The sequence below is a fragment of the Carcharhinus amblyrhynchos genome, chromosome 1 (assembly GCF_965287045.1).
Source record: "Carcharhinus amblyrhynchos chromosome 1, sCarAmb.v2.hapA, whole genome shotgun sequence".
NCBI lineage: Eukaryota > Metazoa > Chordata > Chondrichthyes > Carcharhiniformes > Carcharhinidae > Carcharhinus > Carcharhinus amblyrhynchos.
In genome coordinates this window covers 56,623,353-56,646,325 of record NC_137324.1, presented here as the reverse complement: position 1 = coordinate 56,646,325, position 22,973 = coordinate 56,623,353, and the positions used below count along the sequence as shown (strand labels likewise).

Here is a 22,973-nt window from a genome sequence, read left to right as displayed (position 1 = left end):
GGGCTTGGTGCCAGAGGACAGATGATTATAAAAGCAAATGACTGCAGATGCTGGAATCTCAAACTAAAAAAACGCTGGAAAATCTCAGCAGGCCTGACAGCATATGTGGAGAGAGAACACAGCTAATTTTTCGAGTCTGGGTAACCCTTCTGAAGGGTTAGCTCTATTCTATCTCCACAGACGGATGATTATAAAGTGCTCCATCCCTGTTCAAAAAAGGAAACAAGGAGAAATCAATCAATCAGCCGAATACACTGCTGATGGAAAACGTTTACAGAGAATAGTCTGGGATAAGATTAACTGGCACTTGAAAATTATGGGCTAATAATTGAAGGCCAGCATGGCTTTGTTAAAGGCAAATCATGTTTGTCAAAGTTGACCATACCATCCTTGTTCAATGTTGAGGGGAATCTGCAGCAGCCTGGTTTCACTTTTGTCTATCTTATTGCAATCACTTACACTGGTTATAATTCTGTGGAAACCTGTGGAAATCATGCAGATCCCACTTTGATTTGAGCAACTCACCTTCAGTTAGATTAAATGCAATAAACGTGGATGTCTGTTAATAATAGTGGGACTTTAAATAACAACCGCACAAAAACAAGTTGATTAATTAAGAACTAATTAATACAGTTATTATAATTTATCATCATAGTTACGGTCAGATCAAAATCTAGTGCTGTGTAAATAAAAACTCTGTAATTACTTCAAAGAGGCTTATGAGCTAACACAATTATACATTTTCAAAATAATTAAATAAGTCTTGATTTAAAATGTTGCAATTTTGCCATGCAAACACCAGTTGGCCAAAGATGGCTGTCTGGTAAACTACACAAACAACATGATTAAAAATCAAATGTCATATTACACACCTGGATGGAGTGGGGGGAGGGGGCAATTGGAGGCAAGAAAAACAAAATAGGGAAAGGGCCTGAGTGGGATTGTTGTCAGTGCTGGCTTGAAGGGCCGAATGGCCTCCTTCTGCACTGTAGGGATTCTATGATTCCAGAAAGATACTATTCAACTGTTTGCAACAGATTATATTTCTCAATTTATAAAAAGTCTACATTTATTAAGACAAAATTCAAGAATGCACTTTTTAACATTAACCTATTAGAATAGCACTGGAGACGTATGGCTTCACATTACATCAAAAGAATCCCTGTTTAAGCAACAGCAATGATGTAGAGATGCCACCGTTGGTCTGGGGTAAACACAGTAAGAAGTCCCACAACACCAGGTTTAAGTCCAACCAGTTTATTTGATAGTAATCCCACAAGCTTTCGGAAACGATGTTCCTTCGTCAGGTGTGTGGAAGGTTCTGATCAGAGAAAGGTATATAAAGGCACACGTAGTTTACAGAATACTGATTAGAATGCAAGTCTTTGCAGCTAACCTGCTATTCAAGTCTTAAAGATGCAGACAATGTGAGTGCAGAGAGCATTAGCATAGGTTAAAGAAATGTGTATTGTCTCCAGACAGGACAGTAAGTGAGGTTTTACAAGCCCAGACAAGTCATGGGGGTTACAGATAGTGAGACATAGGCCCCAGATCCCAGTTGAGGCCGTCCTTATGCGTGCGGAACTTGGCTATCAGTCTCTGCTCAGCGACTCTGAGCTGTTGTGTGTCGTGAAGGCAACAGCAACACAGACAATTTCAGTGCTCTCACTTTTTATGGTGCTTCCTATATGTGTAAAAGTTATGGACAGAACATTGACGTACCAAATATCTCCCATGAGTAATGCTTGCTGTGGCAAACGGCACAACAATTGATTATAGTTTTATCAAGCAAATTTGTAATGAAGACTTGGATGAGGAGGGAAACAAATGGAGGTAAAGAATGGAGAGAATAAACTCAAGATCATAAACTGAAGAAACAGAATAAAATAGATGAGGCAAACAAACCAAAAAGATAACTCACAAGAAAAACGTGTCAATAGAGAGAAAAAAATAAATGCGCAGAAAGGCAAAAGGACATATGAAAATCAAAATGTTAGGAAAAGGAGAAAAGACAAGAATGAAAATCAAAATGTTAGGAAAAGGAGAAAAGACAAGATCATCAAAAACCAAATAATATGATTATGGAAGCATTGCCAAAAATCAGATAACAGATGGAATAATGCTTTGGCCCAAACTATGTGAGTACAACATTTACAACAGCATCACTATGACCCAGATTTTCACCTCGATAGCGAGATTCTTGAAAATGGCAAAAGAGGCAGAAAATCTCAAGCCCCTCTCCCAAACACTACACTTTCATAGCGACAGGAATGGGGACGGGGCACATGTGGCACATACACATTTTAGGGCCAATTCATGAGCTGCTGGCCATTGAAATCATAGCTGCCTCCACTGAAGTGAGATTTCAGTAGACCAGGTGTATGGAATCCACAATGTGCAGATAGGTCAGGTTGAAGCAGGTCTGAACTTTGTAGATTTGTTTGGATAGTTAGGGTATCCTTTGGATCTGGTCCTGGACACCTTCAGGGAGGTTCAATACCTTTTGGCAGAGGTCAGGTGCTCTTTGGAATTGTTAAAAATAGGCATAAAGGTGCTCAAAAAGTGCATAAACCCATTATGGTCAGGCTCATTGGAAATGTTAACACATTTGTCAACATCATGATGCTGTGAATCTCTATAGTGTAGGAGGCAACCATTTGGTCCAGTGAGCCTGCACTGACAACAGTCCCACCCAGGCCCTATATTTAGCTCACATATTTACCCTGCTAATCTCCCTGACACTAAGGGGCAATTTAGCATAGCCACTCAACCTAACTCGCACATATTTGGACTGTGGGTAGAAACCAAACACCGAAGGAAACTCACGCAGACAAGGCAAAAACATGCAAACTCCACACAGTCACCCAAGGCCCGAATTGAACCCGGGTCCCTGATGCTGTGAGGCAGCAGTGCTAACAGTGCTAGCAGTGTTGCACCGTGCTGCCCAAAATCAATCATCAAAACTGTCAGCAGCACCTGTTAAAGAGACATGTCAAAACTGTTATAAGTAGCTGTCAAGGGAGCTTTCAAATTGTTAAATAATTTTAAAGTCATGCCCTTTAAACCTTTGAAAATATGACTGCAGTGTTAACAGACTGATTGCTTGCTATTTTACTTTGACTCTTGACATAAGCCTGAGGATTTCCATTCCTGGATTAGTACTGCATGACTGATTTCACAACCATCCTGGTGTCTGCTATTTCAGTTTGATTGACAGCTACAACTGGTTATAGACCTTTTGATATGTAACTGTGAATTCTAATATTTGTAGTTATAAAAGATCGTGCACTTGAATGAAATGTTTCTTGTTGTCTTTAGTTGAAGGATGTAAATGCAGTTAATGGGTTTTTATAAATGAATGTTTTTTTCAATACAGTGAAGTCTAAGTAGACACTATGCAGTTTATTTTACCTTATCTCTGCATGGATCCTGAGGTCTGTCCATGGTGGATATAGGCGAGGTGGCACGTAGGCAAAGGATTGTGTGTGAAATGCATGATTTGGCATGAGATGGCATTAAGGTGGCATGGGGCTATAAAGGACACGGAGATGGGTGCAGGAGTATAGGCTTGTATATGGGTATGATAGATTATGGGAGTTGGCGGAAAGCATTATGTGCCATGGATTGGGCTTGAGGTGTGAGAACTCAGAGTTGGAGGGATGTTTTATTTTTAATCTTTATTTTTAAATTTTGGATACAGTGCTGGAGCCCAGAGCCAAGTCATCCACAGAGCAGTCCTCTGTAAAATAAATAAAATGGCACCCACCATTCCCCTCAGTTAATCCTGGATCATGCCCAGGCACCAATTTTTAAAAGTAAAGTTTACAATGCCTGGATTTCTCCCTTCACTGCACACTTGACCAGCAGCGAAAATTGGACTAATAACTACTGCAACACTAGTCGGACACTTATGAGACTCAATTGATTTAGCAATGGTTAAAATTTAGTTTGTCCTTTCACAGTGGAACAGAATTGAAATTTTATATTTTTTATTTATCCATGGGATGTGGATGTTGCTGGCTAGGTCAGCATTTATTGCCCATCCCTAGTAATGCTGACCTAGCCAGCAACATCCACATCCCATGGATAAATAAAAAATATAAAATTTCAATTCTGTTCCATTGTGAAAGGACAAACTAAATTTTAACCATTGCTAAATCAATTGAGTCTCATAAGTGTCCGACTAGTGTTGCGGTAGTTATTAATCCAATTTTCGCTGCTGGTAAGGGTAATTAACCAAGGGTAATTAGGGATTACCCTAACGCTGCTGGTAAGGGTAATTAACCAAGGGTAATTAGGGGTGCCTTCTTGAACCACTACAATCCGTGTGATGTAGGTGCACACACTGTACTTTCAGAGAGAAAGTTCCAAGATTTTGACCCAGTGACAGGAGCGAACGGCAATATATTCCTAAAGCAGAATGGAAAATGGCTTGGATGTAACTTCCAGGTGGTGATGTTCCCATGCACCTGCTGCCCTTGTCCTTCTAATAGTCATGATTTTGAAAGGTGCTGTCAAAAGAGCACTGGTGAGGTTCCTGCAGTGCATCTTGTATATGCACACTGCTGTCACTGCATAGGCAGTGGAGGGAAAAATGTTATTGAATAGGATACCAATCAAGTGGGCTGCTTTGTTCTGGATGATGTCAAACTTCTTGAGTGTTGTTGGAGCTGCAGCCATCTAGGCAAGTGGAGTGCATTCCATCACACTCCTGACTTGTAGATTGTGGACAGGCTTTGGAGGGTAAGGAAGTGAGTTACTCACTGTAGGTTTCCTAGCCTCTGGTCTGCTCTTGGAACCATAGTATTTGTATGGATAGTTCAGTTAAATTTCTGGTCAATGGTAAGCCCTGAGGTTTTGGAGAACAACGAGTGAAGAATAGGCATTCAAAATGTTATAGGATTTCAGAACATCACTGTACAACATTAATACGTTAGCCATGTAATTAATATTATTCTGCATTGGGTGGGTATAATCGACTTTGCCAAAAGCACATGGTTATCATGATTACAGATACAAACTATTGTTATCAACCTCTATTGTGTTTTACTGTCCTCAGTTATAACCATTCACTGCAACTCCACGATGACTGTGAGAAGAAAACAATCTCCAACATTTTCACTTTATTACTAACTTTGGACCCCTCTCTCCTACACCTTCCAACCTCATTTCTAGCACGTTCCCAGAGTTTACTGACTTCTTTGCCACTGATTCGGACCATTTATTCAGCCAGCTCTGCTGCTTGGCTCAGTTCTTCTTGTCCACAAGCCAAACTTCCCCCCAGGACTTTCCTGGGTCAAGTTCTGAATCTGCGCCAATATGTCTTTCTCTCCCACCTTCCCTCACATCTTCAGCACATCACGTCTCCAAGAGCCACCTCTTGCTCACTTGACCTCAGTCATACTAAACCCTGAGCACCCAACTTTCATTTCTAGTTCCTATACTAACTGACATTGAAAATGGTTCCCTGCTCTCCAGAACAGTCCACCTCCCTTTCAAAAACCTATTTCATCAAAAAACCGACGCTTACGCACTCTGCCCTTTCAAACGACCACTCGATTTCCCATCTCACTTGCCTCTCAGAGTCGTCCACTCTCAAATTAGTGCTCATGTACCCTGCAATTTCATGTTTAAATCTCTTCAATCAGTTTTCCATCATTGATAGAGCATCAAAGTCACCATAGCCAATGTCATTAATAACAACATATATAACTCTGACCATAATACATTAACCCCCACCCCATCCCATCCTGACTCTGACCTCTTTGCATCCTTTGAAACAGCTGATACTTCTCCAATGCTCAGTTCAGTATAACTACCCTTGCTTGGTTTCACTATTACCTAAGCAATTGTAATCAAATCATCTATCTTGTACCATTACCCCAAGCATCTGTCCTTGACTTGATCCCCTTGATGAACTGCATTTTTTTTCCACTGTAAATGTAAGACCACAAATTTTCAGCCCCACTTTTGCTGTAATCTTTCCAGCTCTTCAACTCCCTCCCTCCCATTGGCTCTGCCTGAGGCAGACTCTTTGCAACATCAGCAACAAGATCCCTCGTTCAGATACTGTCATGCTTAGTAAGGCAATCTTCTTTCCCTATTAATTACCCACTTAAGGGCCTCAATTGGCAGTGGGTTGTGAGCCTTCCTGCCACAGAGTTAACTGGGGGGAGGAAGGGCCCATAGAACTGACGACACCTGACCACACCCCATCCTCCAACCTGGCTCGACCTGATGTGGCCAGACACCCCACCTGGCCCAACTCAAGACAGCCAGATTTTCACACCTGACTTGAGATCCCCCTGCAGCCTGATGCAGCCTGGCCCCCTCCATCCAACCTGACACCTGATCCATGTGGAGTGGACAACACCCTGTCTCCCCCAGATGACCCATGTTCCTTCGCAGATCTGCAACGCTCCCACACTCCCTCCTGAAGTCTGATCCCACTCCCTGCTGTCCCCAGTGTCCAACACCCCCCAACCTCTGATTCCCCCCAGTACCCCAAATCCGATCCAATTCCCTTTGACATTTACCTTCTCTTTGGTTTATCAGTTTCAATGGGACCTTTAAACTTACCTGCTCTACAGCAGCTAGTGCAGTAAGATAAGAGGCTCTGTCCTCCTTCATTCTGACGCTGACCCCTACGTGTGTAATAGGATGCAACTTCCTCGAAGTGGCAATCAGTATCAAACTGCCTGCCACACTTTATCTACTTACCTGTGCTGAATTTCTTACGTGCCTCAGACTCGACCTTCCTGATTCAGACTGGATGAAATCCAGGCAGCACAGATTTCACTAGAGTCCAACATTGAAATCTATTAGGATCAGACTGAAGGAAATGAGGGGGTGGGGGAGCTGAGGTTGAGGGGGTGTGGGATGGTGGTAAACGGTATGGTCGTTGATTATCCTTATGGGTCCTGGAGCACTTTGACACTCCTATTATTTACTTAAGAGTTCACTGGTTTTACAACTGTAATGGAAAGCTCTAAGTAAATCTGTGTAAAAATCAGGATAAGTATAGTGCAAACAGCCCAAGTCTCCATGGTTCTGACATCTGATTCCATTGTTCTTAGAATTATGGAGCAGTCCAGGCAGGGCAAAACTGGCAATCAGAACTTTAAACTTCACACATAAGTACCACAGGTATGCACAAATTGGGACTTCTTTGGGATCCCAAGTATATTAACGTAGTAAGTTGAGTCAGTGACCTCTCCCCATACTGGAAAATCAGGACTACTGTTCACAACAAAGCAGCAGTACTAAATTGCTTACTTTCTTTTGTAAGCTTTACATCCATTCATTTAATAAATACAGATTCAGGCATCATAATCTGTCTTCTGTTCATAATAAGATTTGCAACAAAAGACTAAAATCATCACCATACAGTTAGATGGTTTAGCACTGTGACATAAGGCACTGTAACAGTGTTCTGTGTGAGCCAACACTGAAAACACTCAGTGTCTACAGGGAGATGCTTTCCAGCAATTTCAGTTTTTAATTACAGATTTCCAACATCTGTAGCATTTTGCTTTACTCTGCGGTGCAAAGCTCAAGCCTCTGCACAGATTAAGTCAAACTAGAAAATATTGGAAATACAAAGCAGATCAGTCAGCCTCTAAAAGAGAATTAAAGCTCATGTTACAAATGGAACCTTATCTGATCTGGCAGAGACTAAAGAATAATAGCAGTGGTCGAAAGAAAACAACAGAAGAAAGGTAAGAGTAAAAATGTATAAATTACTCAAAGAGGTAATCAATGGATTTATTGTATAAACACATTTTAATGCACTGAAAATTTTGCCGTGCAAAAATATAATTCCAACAACTTCTATTTGTAATTGCAGATTTCAGCAAAATTTTCAAGTGATTTTCAAGATCACTATGGTGTGAAGCTGATTCAGTTTCCAACTATACTCTCAACAATTTGTTCCTCCCCATCTAAACGTAGTTCATAGGTACTTACCAAAAGGCAATTCAAACCGGGTGTCTAACAGGATTCTATGTGGTGTTGGACTTTTGGTTCCACATATCTCATCTTCCTTCATCAAAACTTCTGCATCCAATGTTGACCAATCCCCAGGCCCTTCCTGTTAAAACATTAATCACAAAAAGTTAAAAGAAAACGTGAAAATAGGGAGAATGATTGGGAAATTTGCAAACGACATAAAGATTGACCAAGTGGATAACGCAGAGGATAGCTATGACCTCCAAAACAATATAAATGCATTGCCTGAGTGGGCAGTAAAGTGGCAGATGAATTTTAACATAGAGAAGTGTGAGGGTATGCATTTAGAGAGGTCAAACAGTTATGAGGAATAAACAGTAATATACTAAGTGGGTAGATGAAGTGAGAGATTTTAGTGTACAATTACACAGGTCCTTAAAGGCAGCAATTCAAGTGGACAAGGTTGTAAAGAAGGCACATGGAATGCGCTCCTTCATTGGCAGAGGTACAGAATACAAAAGGAAGGATATAATGTTCGAATTGCATAAAACACTGTGACGCCACAACTGGAGTCTTATGTGCAGTTCTGGTCATCACATTACAGGAAGGACATAAATGCTCTGGAGGCAGTGCACAGGAGGTTTGCAAGAATGTTGCCAGGGCTAGAAAAGTGTAGCTGCAAGGAGAGATTGGATAGGTTGGGGTTATTTTCCTTGGAACAAAGAAAACTGAGGGTGACTTGATTGAGGTGTACAAAGCGGATGGGATAAAATTGCTTCCCTTGGCGGAGAATTCTACAACTAAGGACATAGATTTAAGACAAATGGCAGAAGGTGCGGAGAGGACATGAGGAATAACATTTTTAAGCAGAGGGTGGTGGGAGTCTGGATTCACTGCCTTCACTACCAAATAGAGAAGAGACCCTAAATTATTTTAAAAAGTATCTGGATCTGCACCTTAAGTGCTGTAAACTACAGGCCAAAGACTGTATATGTTGGAAAGTGGAATTAGAAAGAGCATCTGGGTGTCCTTGGGCTGCCATGGACAAGATGGGCTGAATGGTGTCCTTCTGTGTTGTAACCTTAGGTTCTGAGAACCTAAGAAACTACAGAATTATGAAATAGGCTAATACACGGTGAAGTAATATTTAAATACAGCTTGTGGAATCAGACACCCAGCATTCAACTTTTGCAGAGACATAGCTGATCTGCATCTCGCTATACACCTTGTATGATTTACCTACCAATTAATTCAAAGGACTATCAGGTACTCTGTTTAATGAGCGACCAATCCTTCACAGCCAAAGTGCAATGTTACATCCCATGCAGAATTATTTACAACACACTGAGTGGCTAAAACCACATTATTATTTTCTAATATATAATGTCTAATTTCTGATCTATAAAACCTTATTAAATGATTTTTACCAAGTGCTTTTTCGAGAATTGTGGAGGCAGTGCAAGACATGATATGGTTACATGTTTTGATTCCAAGCACTAATGGCATCCAAGTAAGTAAAACGCAAACATAGAAAATAAGATGAATAGGCCATTCAGCCCTTCAAGCCTGCTCCACCTTTCAGTATGATTATGGCTGATCATCCAACTCAATTGCAAGATCCTGCCTTCCCCTCATATCTATTGATCCTTTTTGTCCCAAGAGCTATATCCAGCTCCTTCTTCAAATCATACAATGTTTTGTCCTCAAATTCTTTCTGTGGTAGCAAATTCCACAGGCTCACCATTCTCTGGGTGACAAAATTTCTCCCCATCTCAGTCCTAAAAAGTTTACCCCATATCCTCAGACTATGATCCCTGGTTCTGGACCCTTCCACCAATGAGAACTTCCTTTCTGCATCTACCCTGTCTAGCCCAGTTAGAATTTTATAGGCTTCTATGAGATCTCCCTCATTCTTCTGAGCTCTAATTAATATAATCCTAACTGACTCCATCTCTCCTCATATGCCAGTCCTGCCATTCCCAGGTATCAGTCTGGTAAACTTTCATTGTGTTCCCTGTGTAAACTTTCATTGTGTAAGGAGACCATAACTGCACACAATGTTCCAGGTGTGGCCTCACCAAGGTTCTGTATCATTGCAGCAAGACATCCCTGCTCCTGTACTCAAATCCTCTCACTATGAAGGCCAACATACCATTTGCCTTCCTTACCACCTGCTGCATCTGCAGGCTTATCTTCAGTGACTGGTGTACAGCGACATCCAGGTCTCGTTTCACTTTGGCTATAGCCATTCAGGTAATAATAATCTAGTTTTGCTACCAAAATGGATAACCTCATATTTATCCACATTATACTGCATTTGCCATATATTTTCCCACTCACTAGCTTGTTCAAATCAAACAAAAGCACCTCTACTTCCTCCTCACAGCTCACCCTCCCACTCAGATTTGCGACAACTGCAGAAAGAATCTGACTCTAGTCTCCCTAAATAATGGGCCTTATTCTCAGCCTCAGAAGGCTGTTCCCCTCCTGCATCCACGTGAAACATTTCAACGTTCCACTTGATCCTTCCAAGCCCTTCGGTAATGCAACTGTGAATTTTGTGTTGTGATCAGCCTGCATTAAGAGGTTGTAGCCACCCCAAATTTTATTAGGCACTTTTAAAAGGAGATATGCTTCCTGTCCGTCTGTATTGGATTCAAACTCAGGTCCTAATGGTGAATTGGCTCTAACGTTCATATTCTATCTATTCCTGATCCTCTACTTTTACCTTTCTTTCAAAAAAAATGTAATTCAACCTAAAACCATGCATTTTTCATTTGTTAATCAATAAAGGCAATCAAGTGAAATCTTACTTAAAAGATTTGAATGGTATTTCCAACAGACTGACATTGCAAAACAAATCAAAACAGAAACTAAAAAGATATTTATCACTATTAAAAGAATTATGTGACTGTCATCATTGATTTTAAATTGCAATTAATACAGTTCGAGCACTGCCATTATCGATTATCTCCTTTAGAAATAAGAAGCATTGATCGCTGGACTTCACAGAAATACATCAAATACGCTACAAGGGAATAAAACAACTAAAAGAAAGCAACTAACATGATATTGATCTAAATGCACACTTTTGGATTCTGTCACGCATTAAATGCTTTTTCTGAAAAGATCAGTGTAGATTGCGGTGATTTATCTTGCAGGGGAAAAGCATCCGAAAGAAAATCTTACAGCTTTGCAACAGTTGATAGAATATGACAGCAACCATTTAGGCAGCACACTCAATTCTGAAAAAAAAGACTTGCAGTTATTATCGCTCCTGCCACAATGACCAGATGTCCCAAAATGCCTGATGGCCAATTAAATCAGAAGTGTTCTACTGTGGTAATACCTTTATTTAACATTGTAGATAAATAAAATTAAGATAAAAAATTATGTTCTGTGGTCCAGAAAACAAGGTGTTTCACATAAAATGCATCAATGTTAATCTCCCTCATTTATCCTGTGAAAAATACAAAATATGTCAATTGCTGCTCCAAAGATGAGATGCAAAATGGATGGATTCCACAGCAGTCATTCCAAAAATATCTAGCAAATGCTGGCTGAACATTTTAAACTGTGGCTGCTGAGACAGTAGATGTGATAGCAGGTATTATTTTTTGAAAACTTCCTAGATTCTGGAAAGGTGCCATCTGATTGGAAAATAGCAAATATAACTCCCTTATTCCAGCAAGGAAGGAGAGAGAAAGCAGAAAGCTACAGGTCAGTTAGCTGAACATCTGTTATGGGGAAATGCTGGAATCTATTACTCAGGATGCTACAAAAGGGCACTTAGAAAATCTTAATGCAATCAGGCGGAGTCAACATGGTTTTGTGAAAGGGAAATTGTGTTTATCTAATTTATTAGGGTTCTTTGAGGAAGTAACAGGCAACATGGATAAAGGGGGACTTGTAGATGTGATGTACTTGGATTTCCAAAAGGCATTTGACATGGTGCCTCGTCTAAATTTACTACACAAATTAAGAGCTCATGGTGTACGTGAGCAGTAATATTTTAGCATGGACAGAGGATTGGTTAGTTTACTGGAAGTAGAGAGTACAGCATTTCAAGCTGGCAAAATGTAACTAGTGGAGTGCCTCGGAGATCACTGCTGGGGCCATGACTATTTATGATCTAAATCAATGACTTGGATAAAGGCACCGAATACATGGTTCCTAAATTTGCTGATGACACAAAAGAGAGTCAGTTGTGAATTGGACATAAAGAATGTGCAAAAGGATATAAATAGGCTATGGGAGGGGCAAAACATTGTCCGATGGAGCATAATGTGTAAAAATTAGAATATGTCCACTTTCGCAGCAGGAATAGAAAACAAGCATATTTCTTCAATGAAAAGCAATTGTAGTACGGTGCGCCAGAGAGGGACCTGGATGCCTGGGTACAAGAATCACAATAAGTTAGTATGCAACTGTGTATGGCTGAATAGACTGGGCTTGTACTCATTAGAGTTTAGAAGGATGAGGGGGGATCTTATTGAGACGTATAAGATGGTGAAAGGGATGGATAGGGTAGAGGTGGAGAGGTTCTTCCCGCTCAGAAAGGACAGCAGGACTAGAGGGCACAGCCTCAAGATAAGGGGGGGGGCAGTTTAGAACAGAATTGAGGAGGAAATTCTTCACTCAAAGGGTGGTGAATCTCTGGAATTCTCTGCCCGTTGAAGTGGTGGAGGCTCCCTTGCTAAATATATTTAAGACAGGTTTTTGGTAGGCAAGGGGATTAAGGGTTATGGGGAGAAAGCGGGAAAGTGGAACTGAGCCACTTCAGATCAGCCATGATCTTACTGAATGGCGGGGCAGGCTCGAAGGGCTAGATGGCCTTCTCCTGCTCCTATTTCTTATGTTCTTATAACAAATGAGTAGGAAGGCAAAGAATGGAAAAAGTAGGACAGTTTTGCTACAGTTCTGCAATTAGTGAGACTGCATCTGGAGCAGTGTGTACAGTTTTAGTCTCCTTAGTTAAGAAAGGATATAATTGAACCAGAAGCAGTGCAGAGAAGATTCACTCTGATGCCCGGGTGATCTAACGAGGAAAAGACAGGCTGAACCTTATTCATTGAAGTTTAGAAAATTGAGAGTTGATGTTATTGAAATGTACACAATCCTGAGCGGACTTGACAGGATGGAGCATTTTCCGCTTATGGGGAAGACTACAACCTTGGGACACCATTTAAAAATAAAGGAGTCTCCCATGTAAGACAGAGTGTTTCCCAGCGGTGAGCAGTGCATTCAACGGGAAATCCAATTGACAATAGCGGACCAGAAGATCTCACTGCCAACCAATGGTGGCCTGCCTCCGCCACCACAAACCTGCGGCAGGTTACGTGGAAAATCCCACCCATTGTGTCCCTTGTATAAAAATACTTCTGTGGTAATTTTAGTGTCCCAAATGAAAAATCTATGCTTGTTTTGAAATTGACATAATGGTTCGTGGATGGGTTACAATTAGTTTCAACCACTTCTAGGACCTAAGAGGAAAAAGCACGTATTTCTGGCATTTGGATGCAGACAGAATCTTTAATGGTCCTGACAGCTGAATAGCCTTGAGATACTCACTGTCAGGTTAACAATTCTTTCAAAAGACTTCCTCTTCATCGCCTACATGGCTAATCTATCAGCTGATGTGCAACTCTTGGTCTAGATGATCATTGCCTTCCCCTGCATGAGTACATAAAGGAGTGCTGAAGGTAGTAATGTGCTTCGTTCCATCATCAGTCAACAATTAAATGGAGATCATATTGGTCAACATGACGTGATCTAAACTATGGGTGAGATTATGTGCCCCCCCCCACCCTGTGGCATATTTTCAGATGGCGGCACAATCTTCTGGTTCAGCCCATGCCTACAGGGTTTTGTGCACACTGTACCCTCCGCTGACAGGGAACATATGGCAGAGGGTCGCCATTGATGGGACCCGGACTTCCTGTCGGCAGAAAGGGCCGCAAAGTTTAGCCTAAAATCCAATATAAAGTCAAATTATTGAAATATAACACAAGTCTTTGAAAATGACCCATCTTTGATCCCTGGTAATTGTATGAGAATGGTCTAAACAGGCATGTAAGCTGATTTTACTGTGAGATCACCCAATGATGAGCAGCCACTTAGCGTTAAATGCCATAATTAAGCAGATACCGCTGTGTATGACTTCAAAACTGACCTAATAGGGCGATAAGTCTCTGAACCAATGCCCTGCAAATAATAAATGCTAATTTTCAGTCTGGAGAAAGTAGGCAATGGTAAGATAATATTTTAACATTAAGCTAAATGAATATTCATTCGATTAGCAATTTTTTTTTACCAGTTATAAAACAAGACAGTGTGTAATTTAATATATACTTTTTTCAGTTACACCTAATCTTTAAGCAACAATTTGTCAGAAAGATTAAGTTTAGTTACACTGAATGATGTACTTTGGCAGCACTGGGAAATAGTTCCGGGCTAGTCATGTGGTGTGAATGTTGGTATTTGACAGCTGAATGGGATGGCTGGTGCACTTGAGCAGTATGGGCCACTCTTTGGTGTGGTAGAACTGCAGGGAAAACCAGAGGTCTGGCAGAACTCATGAAATTCAATTTATTGCAGCAGGCTTGACTTGAAATTTTCTAAGATAACTTTACAAACCTTGGTTTTGTTTTGTGCAGAATTTTACAGTCCTCTGCCAACAGGTTTGCAGGTGGGGGTGGTTAGTATAATTCCCCCAGGGATCTTGTTGCCACCTTCTAATCCACCCATACCTGTCCATAATTTGATGGAGGTGGGAACAGTTGAGGGCAACGTCTCCCAGGTAACCTGGCTAACCTCACCCCTATTGAGACCCTTAAGTCAGTTACTGACCACCTAAAAGCCACTTCCTGCTTAGCCTTAATTTTGAGGTTGGCAGCAGCACTTCAGGGGCAGGTGCAAGCCTGTCATGCCACCTTGCTTGAGTATCATAGAGATTTACAGCATAGAAACAAGCCCTTCAGCCCAACCTGTCCATGCTGCCCAGTTTTTACCATTAAGCTAGTCCCAGTGCCCGTATCGAGTGGGAAGGATGGATGTCTCCTGGGCCTCACCTCCCTATCCCTTGTGAGATTATTTTGAAACTTCCCCCTCCCCTCTAGTTTTTGATTCCAAGATGAAACATCTTCTTGACATCTACCCAATGAAGCCTCCTTAGTTGTTTGTCCATTATCTTCGATGAGACCCTCAACACCATTAGTCATTTTGAGGCTGGTTGCGGTGTGTCCGAAGATGACTGATCAGGCCAATTCGGGCACAGAATGGCTTGGCACATATTGGACAGACTTGTGTAGACAGTGTAGTTGTTGCGCTGGTGGCTCTGGACTTGCGCAGCTCGCGCTTAAGTTGTGCCTCAGCAATACACCTTGCTTCGTGAGCTTGATAGCCATTGTGGATGATGCAGCGCCAGGTAGGACGGTTTTGTGCCAGCGTTTCCCAGGTGGTCATGTCAATGTCAAGTGACTTCAGGGAGGCTTTGAGTGAGCCTTTGAAATGTTTCTTCTGCCCTCCATGCGAGCATTTTCCAGCAGAGAGTTCCCCAAAATGGAGCTGCTTGGGTCTGCGCTCATCTGACATACGGATGACATGACCTGCCCACCGGGTCTGCGCTCTCATCAGCAGTGTGTGGACTGATGGTAGACTTGCTCGAGAGAGAACTTCAATGTCTGGTACTTTGTCTTGCCATCAGATGCGAAATATTCTGCAAAGACAGATCATGATTGAGTGGTCTTGCATGCCTTCGATACACAGTCCATGGTTCACAGGCATACAGGAGGGTAGTGAGTACCACGGCGCTGTACACCTTCAGTTTTGTTGCTGGGCTGATTCCTCGATGTTCCCATACAGTGGAGCACAGCCTACCAAAAGCAGAACTTGCCTTTGCTATTCTGCAGTTAACTTCTGCATCAATAGTCACTGCTTGGGAGAGGGTGCTGCCAAGATAAGTGAACTGGTCCACTGCCTGTAGTTTCTGCCCTTTGATTGTGATTATGGGCTCTGTGTATGGTGCATGAGGAGCAGGCTGGTGCAAGACTTCGGTCTTTTTAATGTTGATGGTGAGTCCAAAGTTGTCACAAGGCATGGAAAATTTGTCCATACTGACTTGCATCTCTGGCTGTGATCCAACATACAGGGCGCAGTCATCGGCAAAGAGGAAATCTCTCAGAACAGTCTCCTTCACTTTGGTAATAGCTTGAAGTCTCCTCAGGTTGAAAAGCTTCCCATCCACTCTGTACTTGAGGCTGATTCCAGCGACACTGTCCTGGAAGGCATCATTCAGCATGGCAGTAAACATCATGCTGAACAGAGTGGGTGCGAGCACACAGCCCTGTTTGATGCCATTGGTGACTGGGAATGCCTCAGAGGATTCTCCGCCAATCAGTGCTCTGGCCATCATGCCATCATGGAACTGGCGTACCATCTGAATGAATTTGGGGGGTCAGCCGAACTTTGACATGATCCTCCACAGGTCTTGTCGGCTTACAGTACAGAAGGCTTTCGCGAGGTCAATAAAGGTTGTGTAGAGCTCACAATTCTGCTCCTGACACTTCTCCTGAAGTTGGCGCGCAGCAAAAATCATATCAGTAGGCCCATGACCTTTGCGGAAACCACACTGTGACTCTGGAAGCAGGCCCAGCTCCAGATGAGTGACCAGACAATTTAGCAGGACCCTTGCGAGGATTTTTCCTGTGATGGAGAGCAGTGAGATTCTTCAGTGGTTGTCGCATATTTGCCGATTGCCCTTCCTCTTGTAGAGGTATATGATGGAAGCATCTTTAAGTTCCTGAGGAATGGATCCTTGCTTCCAAAAGGACTGGAACAACTCGGTGAGTTTCTCAGTGAGCTGAAATTGACTCATTTATCCTGATTCTCTCTGTTTCTCATTAGTTAGCCAATCCTCTACCCATGCTAAAATATCATCCCCAATACCACACGCTCTTATCTTGTGTAGTGACCTTTTATGTGATACCTAAAAGACTGGAGCTGGGAGGATAAAAGAGTGCAAGTAACAATGATATTGAGAGTGGAGCCAGGGGATAAAGGAGCACAAGAAAGTGTGACACTGAGAGCGGAGCCGTGCGAGTCGAAGGGGACAAGGAAGATCAAGACTGAGAGTGGAGAGCCAGCTTGGCACTTGGTGCTCCTGAGGTGACACCAGGATTCAAAAGTGAAGTAACATGGGGCAAGTGAGAGGGGATTGGGTGAGTACGGTCAGGTAAGTATTTAGTACTTCCATCAATTATAATTTGCAAGGTCTTTTTTTAGAGGTTTATACCTTGTAAGGTACGTCTTTAGCAACAAGGACCAGGGAAGAAGAGCCCTGGAGTAATTGATATTACTGGATTTTAAGTATCTTCCAAAAAGTTTAAATTAAAAGTGTAAGTCATGGTAGGAGAGCAATGGCTTCATGGTATCATCGCTAAACAATTAATCCAGAAACCTTAGCTAATGGGGACCCGGGTTTGAATCCCGCCGTGGCAGATGAACTCAATTAAAGAAAACTGCAATTAAGAGTCTACTGATGACCATGAAACCATTGTCGATTGTCGGAAAAACCTAAATGGTTCACAAGGGAACGAAATCTGCCACCTTTATCTGGTCTGGCCTACATGTGACTCCAGAGCCACAGCAATGTGGTTGACTCTCAACTGCCCTCTGAAATGGCCTAGCAAGCCACTCAGTTGTATCAATCACTACAAAGTCTCAACAAAGAAGTGAAACTGGACGAACCACCTGGCATTGACCGAGGAACCGGAAAAGACAATGGCAAATGAACACCCCTGTCGACCCAGAAAAGTCCTCCTTACTAACATCTGGGAGCTAGTGCCAAAATTGGGACAGCTGTCTCACAGACTAAATCAGGCAACACAGTCATAGCCATTGACATCGTCATTCTCAGGGAATCATGCCTTACAGATAACACCCCAGACACCAACATTACCATCCCTGGATATGTCCTGTCCCACCAACAGGACTGATGCAGCAGAGGTGGGTGACGACACAGTAGTATACAGTTGGGAGGGAGTTGCACTGGGAGTCTGCGGATACACGGGAACACCACCGCCTGCAAATTCCTTTCCAAGCCACTCATCGTCCTGACTTGGAAATGTATTGCTGTTTCTTCTCAGTCGCTGGGTCAAAATCTTGGAATTCTCTCCCTAATTGGCATTTTTGTGGGTCAACCCACACACATAGACTACAAGAAAGGGGTACACTACCACCTTTTCAAGGGCAACCAGGGATAGGCAATAAATGCTGGTCAGCCAGCAATGCCCACATCCCACAAATGAATAAAAAAAGCCAGAGGTACAAGGAAAAGACTGATGAACTAAATACATAATTTGGTTCTGTCTTCACAAAGGAGGACACAAATAACATACAAGAAATATTGGTGAACACAGGGTTTTGTGAGAGGAAGGAATTAAAGGAAATCAATATTAGTAGAGAAATGGAGAAATTGATGGATTGAAAGCCTATAAATCTCCAGGGCCTGATAATCTACATCCCAGAGTACTGAAGGAAGGGCCTGAGGAATAGTGGATGTATTGGTGGTTATCTTCGAAGATTCTACAGACTCTGGAACTATTCCTACAGATTGGAGGGTTGCTAATGTAACCCCTCTATTTACAAAGGGAGGTAGAGACAAAACAGGGAATTACAAACCAGTAAGCCTGAAGTCGGTAATGGGGAAAATGCTAGACTCCATTATCAAAGATTTAATGATGTGGAGTTGCCGGCGTTGGAATGGGGTAGGCACAGTAAGTAATCTCACTACACCCGGTTAAAATCCAAAGCTTTATTTGGTAGCACAAGCTTTCAGAGCGTTGCCCCTTTATCAGTTGAGTCCTTTCACATGATGAAGGGGCAACGCTCCAAAAGCTCATGCTACCAAATAAACCTGTTGGACTTTAAATTGGTGTTGTTACAAAGATTTAATAGCAGACCTATTCTGATCAGTTTATAAAATTATGAGGGTGAACAGTTGGAAGCTTTCTCCCAGGGCAGAAATGACAATCACAAGGAAGCACAAATTCAAGGGAAGGGGGGAAAGGTTCAGTAGACATGTGCGGGGCAAGTTTACTTTTTTACACAGAAGGTGGTGGGGGCCTGGAATACACTGCCAAGTGAAGTAGTTGAGGCAGATACATTAGCAAGATTTAAGACTTATCTGGATAGGCAATGAACAGGCGAGGTATAGAAGGATACATGCAGTTTGTTTAAATAGGACAATGAGATTGGTGTAGGCTTGGTGGGCTGAAGGACCTATTCTTCTGCTGTACTGGTTTTGTTTTTTTATTTGTCACTTGGAAAATAGTGACAGAATTGGACAAAGTCAGCTTGGATTTACAAAAGACAAATGCTTGACAAATCTGCTGGAATTCTTTGAGGATATAACAGGTAGAGATGATGAGGAGGAGCCAGTGGATGTGGTTTATTTGTTCTTTCAAAAGGCTTTGACAAAGTTCCACATAAGAGATCAGTATGTAAAATTGAAGTGCATGGGATTGGAGATAGTATATTGAGGTGGATAGAAAACTGGTTGGCGGACAGGAAGCAAAGAGTAGGAATGAATGGGTCTCTTTCCAAATGAACATAAGAACATAAGAAATAGGAGCAGGAGTGGGCCATCTAGCCCTTCAAGCCTGCCCCGCCATTCAACAAGATCATGGCTGATCTGAAGTGGCTCAGTTCTACTTTTCTGCTTTCCCCCCATAACCCTTAATTCCCTTGCCTACCAGAAACCTATCTACCCGCATCTTAAAAATATTTAGCGAGGCAGCCTCCACCACTTCAACGGGCAGAGAATTCCAGAGATTCACCACCCTTTGAGTGAAGAAGTTCCTCCTCAACTCTGTTCTAAACTGCCCCCTCCCTTATCTTGAGGCTGTGCCCTCTAGTCCTGCTGTCCTTTCTGAGCGGGAAGAACCTCTCCACCTCTACCCTATCCATCCCTTTCATCATCTTATACGTCTCAATGAGAGCTCCCCTCATCCTTCTAAACTCCAACGAGTACAAGCCCAGTCTATTCAGCCTCTCCTCATAGCTCAACCCCCTCAACTCCGGTATCAGCATACTGAACTTCCTCTGCACTCCCTCCAAGGCCAAAATATCCTTGCGCAGGTGCGGCGACCAAAACTGCACACAGTACTCCAGCTGCAGCCTCACCAGTGCCCTGTACAGTTGCAGCATGACCTCCCTACTTTTATATTCAATCCCCCTCGCTATGAAGCCAGCATCCCATTTGCCTTCCTGACCACCTGCTGCACCTGTAGGCTGGGTTTTTGTGACTCATGCACAAGGATCCCCAGGTCCCTCTGCACTGTAGCATGCTGCAGCTTTTCGCCCTGTAAGTAGTAGTCCTTCCTATCATTATTCCTACTGAAGTGGATAACTTCACACTTGCCAACATTGTATTCCATCTGCCAGGTCCTCGCCCACTCGCTCAGCCTATCTAGATCCCTCTGCAGACTTTCCACACCCTCCGCATAATTTGCCGTTCCACTTATCTTTGTGTCATCAGCAAATTTCGATACCTTACACTCGGTTCCCTCCTCCAGATCATCTATATAAATGGTAAATAGCTGAGGCCCCAGCACCGATCCCTGGGGCACTCCACTAGTCACCAACCGCCAATCCGAATAGCACCCATTGACACCCACTCTCTGCCTCCTATTTGACAGCCAATCCCCTATCCACTCTAACACCCTATCCCCAACTCCATGCCCCCTAACCTTCTGTAACAACCTTTTGTGCAGCACCTTATCAAACGCCTTCTGAAAATCGAGAAACACCACATCCACCAGTTTCCCTCTATCCACCGCACTAGACACATCCTCATAGAATTCCAATAAATTCGTCAGACACGACTTCCCCTTAATGAAACTGTGCTGCGTCTGCTCTATCAAACAATTCTTCTCAAGATGCCTCGCTATTTTCTCCTCGATTACGGATTCAAGCATTTTTCCTACAACAAACGTTAAACTAACCGGCCTATAATTCCCTGCTTTTTGCCTGCTACCCTTTTTAAACAGCGGCGTAACATTAGCCATTTTCCAATCTTCCGGCACTTCCCCAGAATCCAGCGAGGTTTGGAAAATAATCACCAAGGCATCCACTATCACCTCCGCCATTTCCTTCAGAACCCTTGGATGCATTCCATCTGGTCCTGGGGACTTGTCCACCATCAGTCCCTCTACTCTGTCGAGCACTACCTCTCTAGTAACAATGATCTCATTCAGGCCCTCCACTCCTACCATCTTTCCATCGTTAACACCCGGCAAACTATTCGCGTCCTGTTCCGTGAAGACCAAAGCAAAAAACATTTTCAAGGCCTCAGCCATTTCCTCATCCCCTACCACTAAATCCCCCCTCACATCATCTAAGGGTCCAACATTCACCCTAACCAGCCTTCTCCTTTTTATATATTTATAAAAACTCTTACTATCCTTTTTTATATTAAGCGCTAGCCTAGATTCATAGTTTATCCTTCCTTTATCAACTTCTTCATCATTCTTTGTTGATATTTAAACCACACCCAGTCCTCTTCTCGCCCACTACTCTTAGCCACTCTAAATGCATCAGCTTTTCATTTAATACTCTCCTTTATCTCCTTCATTATCCACGGCTGATTATCTCTCCTCCTACGATCCTTTTTCACCATCGGAATAAATTTCTGCTGAGCACCAAGAAAGATCTCCTTAAAGATCCTCCACTGTTCCTCAGCAGACCTACCTCCCAATCTGCTCCCCCAATCCACATTCGCCAATTCCTCTCTCACCTTATCGTATTCCCCTCTGTTCAAACAAAGGACACAGGTCCGGGATCCTACTTTCTCTCCTCCATCTGCATCAGAAACTCCACCATACAATGATCACACTTCCCAAGAGGATCCTTCACCACAAGGTCCCTAATTCTACCCGCCTCATTACATAACACCAGATCCAAGATTGCTCGCTCCCTCGTCGGCTCCAACACACACTGTTCAAGGAAACTATCCCGGCAGCATTCCAAGAACTCCTCCTCGAGCCCACCGCGTCCAACATGGGTCGACCAATCAATATGTAGATTGAAATCCCCCATAATTATCGCCGTTCCATTCCTGCACGCCGCATTTATTTGCGCGTTTATAGCCCGCCCCACCTCCAGGTCATTATTTGGGGGCCTATAGACCACACCCACCAGCGTCTTCCTCCCCTTGCTGTTCCTTATCTCCACCCACAACGATTCCACATTCTGCTCTTTGGCGCCTATATCTTCCCTTACTACCACCCTGATACTATCCTTAATCAGCAGAGATACCCCCCCCACCTTTTTCCTCCCGTCTATCCTTCCTAAACACTTGATACCCCTGGACATTCAGCTCCCAGTCCCTGTCACCCTGCAACCACGTCTCTGTAATGGCCACCAGATCATATCCATTTGTGCTGATCTGCGCCACCAGCTCATTCACTTTATTCCGAATGCTTCGTGCATTCGGATAAAGTGTCTTCATCCCAGCCTTCACCTGGACCCTATTTGAAGGAACGCTACCAACCTTACTCATGCCCCCTACTCCCTTTATTATTGGGACATCCTTGGCCTCTTCCCTTACCTGTACCCTCTCCTTTACTTTAGACCCTGTAATTTCACCTACACTCGCACCCTCCTCCCACCAAATGGCAGGCAGTGACAAGTGGGATACCACAGGAATCAGTGATGGGAGCTATTCACTATGTATATGAATGATTTAGATGAGGGAACTAAATGTAATATCTCCAAATTTGCAGATGACACAAAGGTGGGTGGGAGGATGAGGAGGACACAGAGATGCTTTGGTGTGATTTCAACAAGCTGAGTGAATAATTAGACAAATGCATGGTAGATGTAAAATAATGTGGATAAATTTGGCAGCAAAAACAGGGAAGCAGATCATTATGTGAATGACTATAGGTTGAAAGAGGGGAATATGCAACAAGACCTAGGTGTCCTAAAACATGAGTCGCTGGAAGTAAGCATGCAGGTGCAGCTAA

At 42.9% G+C, this 22,973-nt stretch overlaps 1 protein-coding gene across 9 annotated transcripts in view; it reads right to left on the bottom strand.

Annotated features, from left to right (window-relative positions):
• The window catches only part of LOC145340852 (protein unc-13 homolog B-like), a 580,250-nt gene that overhangs the window by 252,286 nt on the left and 304,991 nt on the right, over window positions 1-22,973 (bottom strand). For all 9 annotated transcript variants that reach the window (XM_080185311.1, XM_080185327.1, XM_080185336.1 and 6 more), the window contains one exon: window positions 7,966-8,089. In XM_080185311.1, the coding sequence (XP_080041437.1) occupies window positions 7,966-8,089 (124 nt within the window). The remainder of the gene's footprint in view (window positions 1-7,965; window positions 8,090-22,973) is intronic.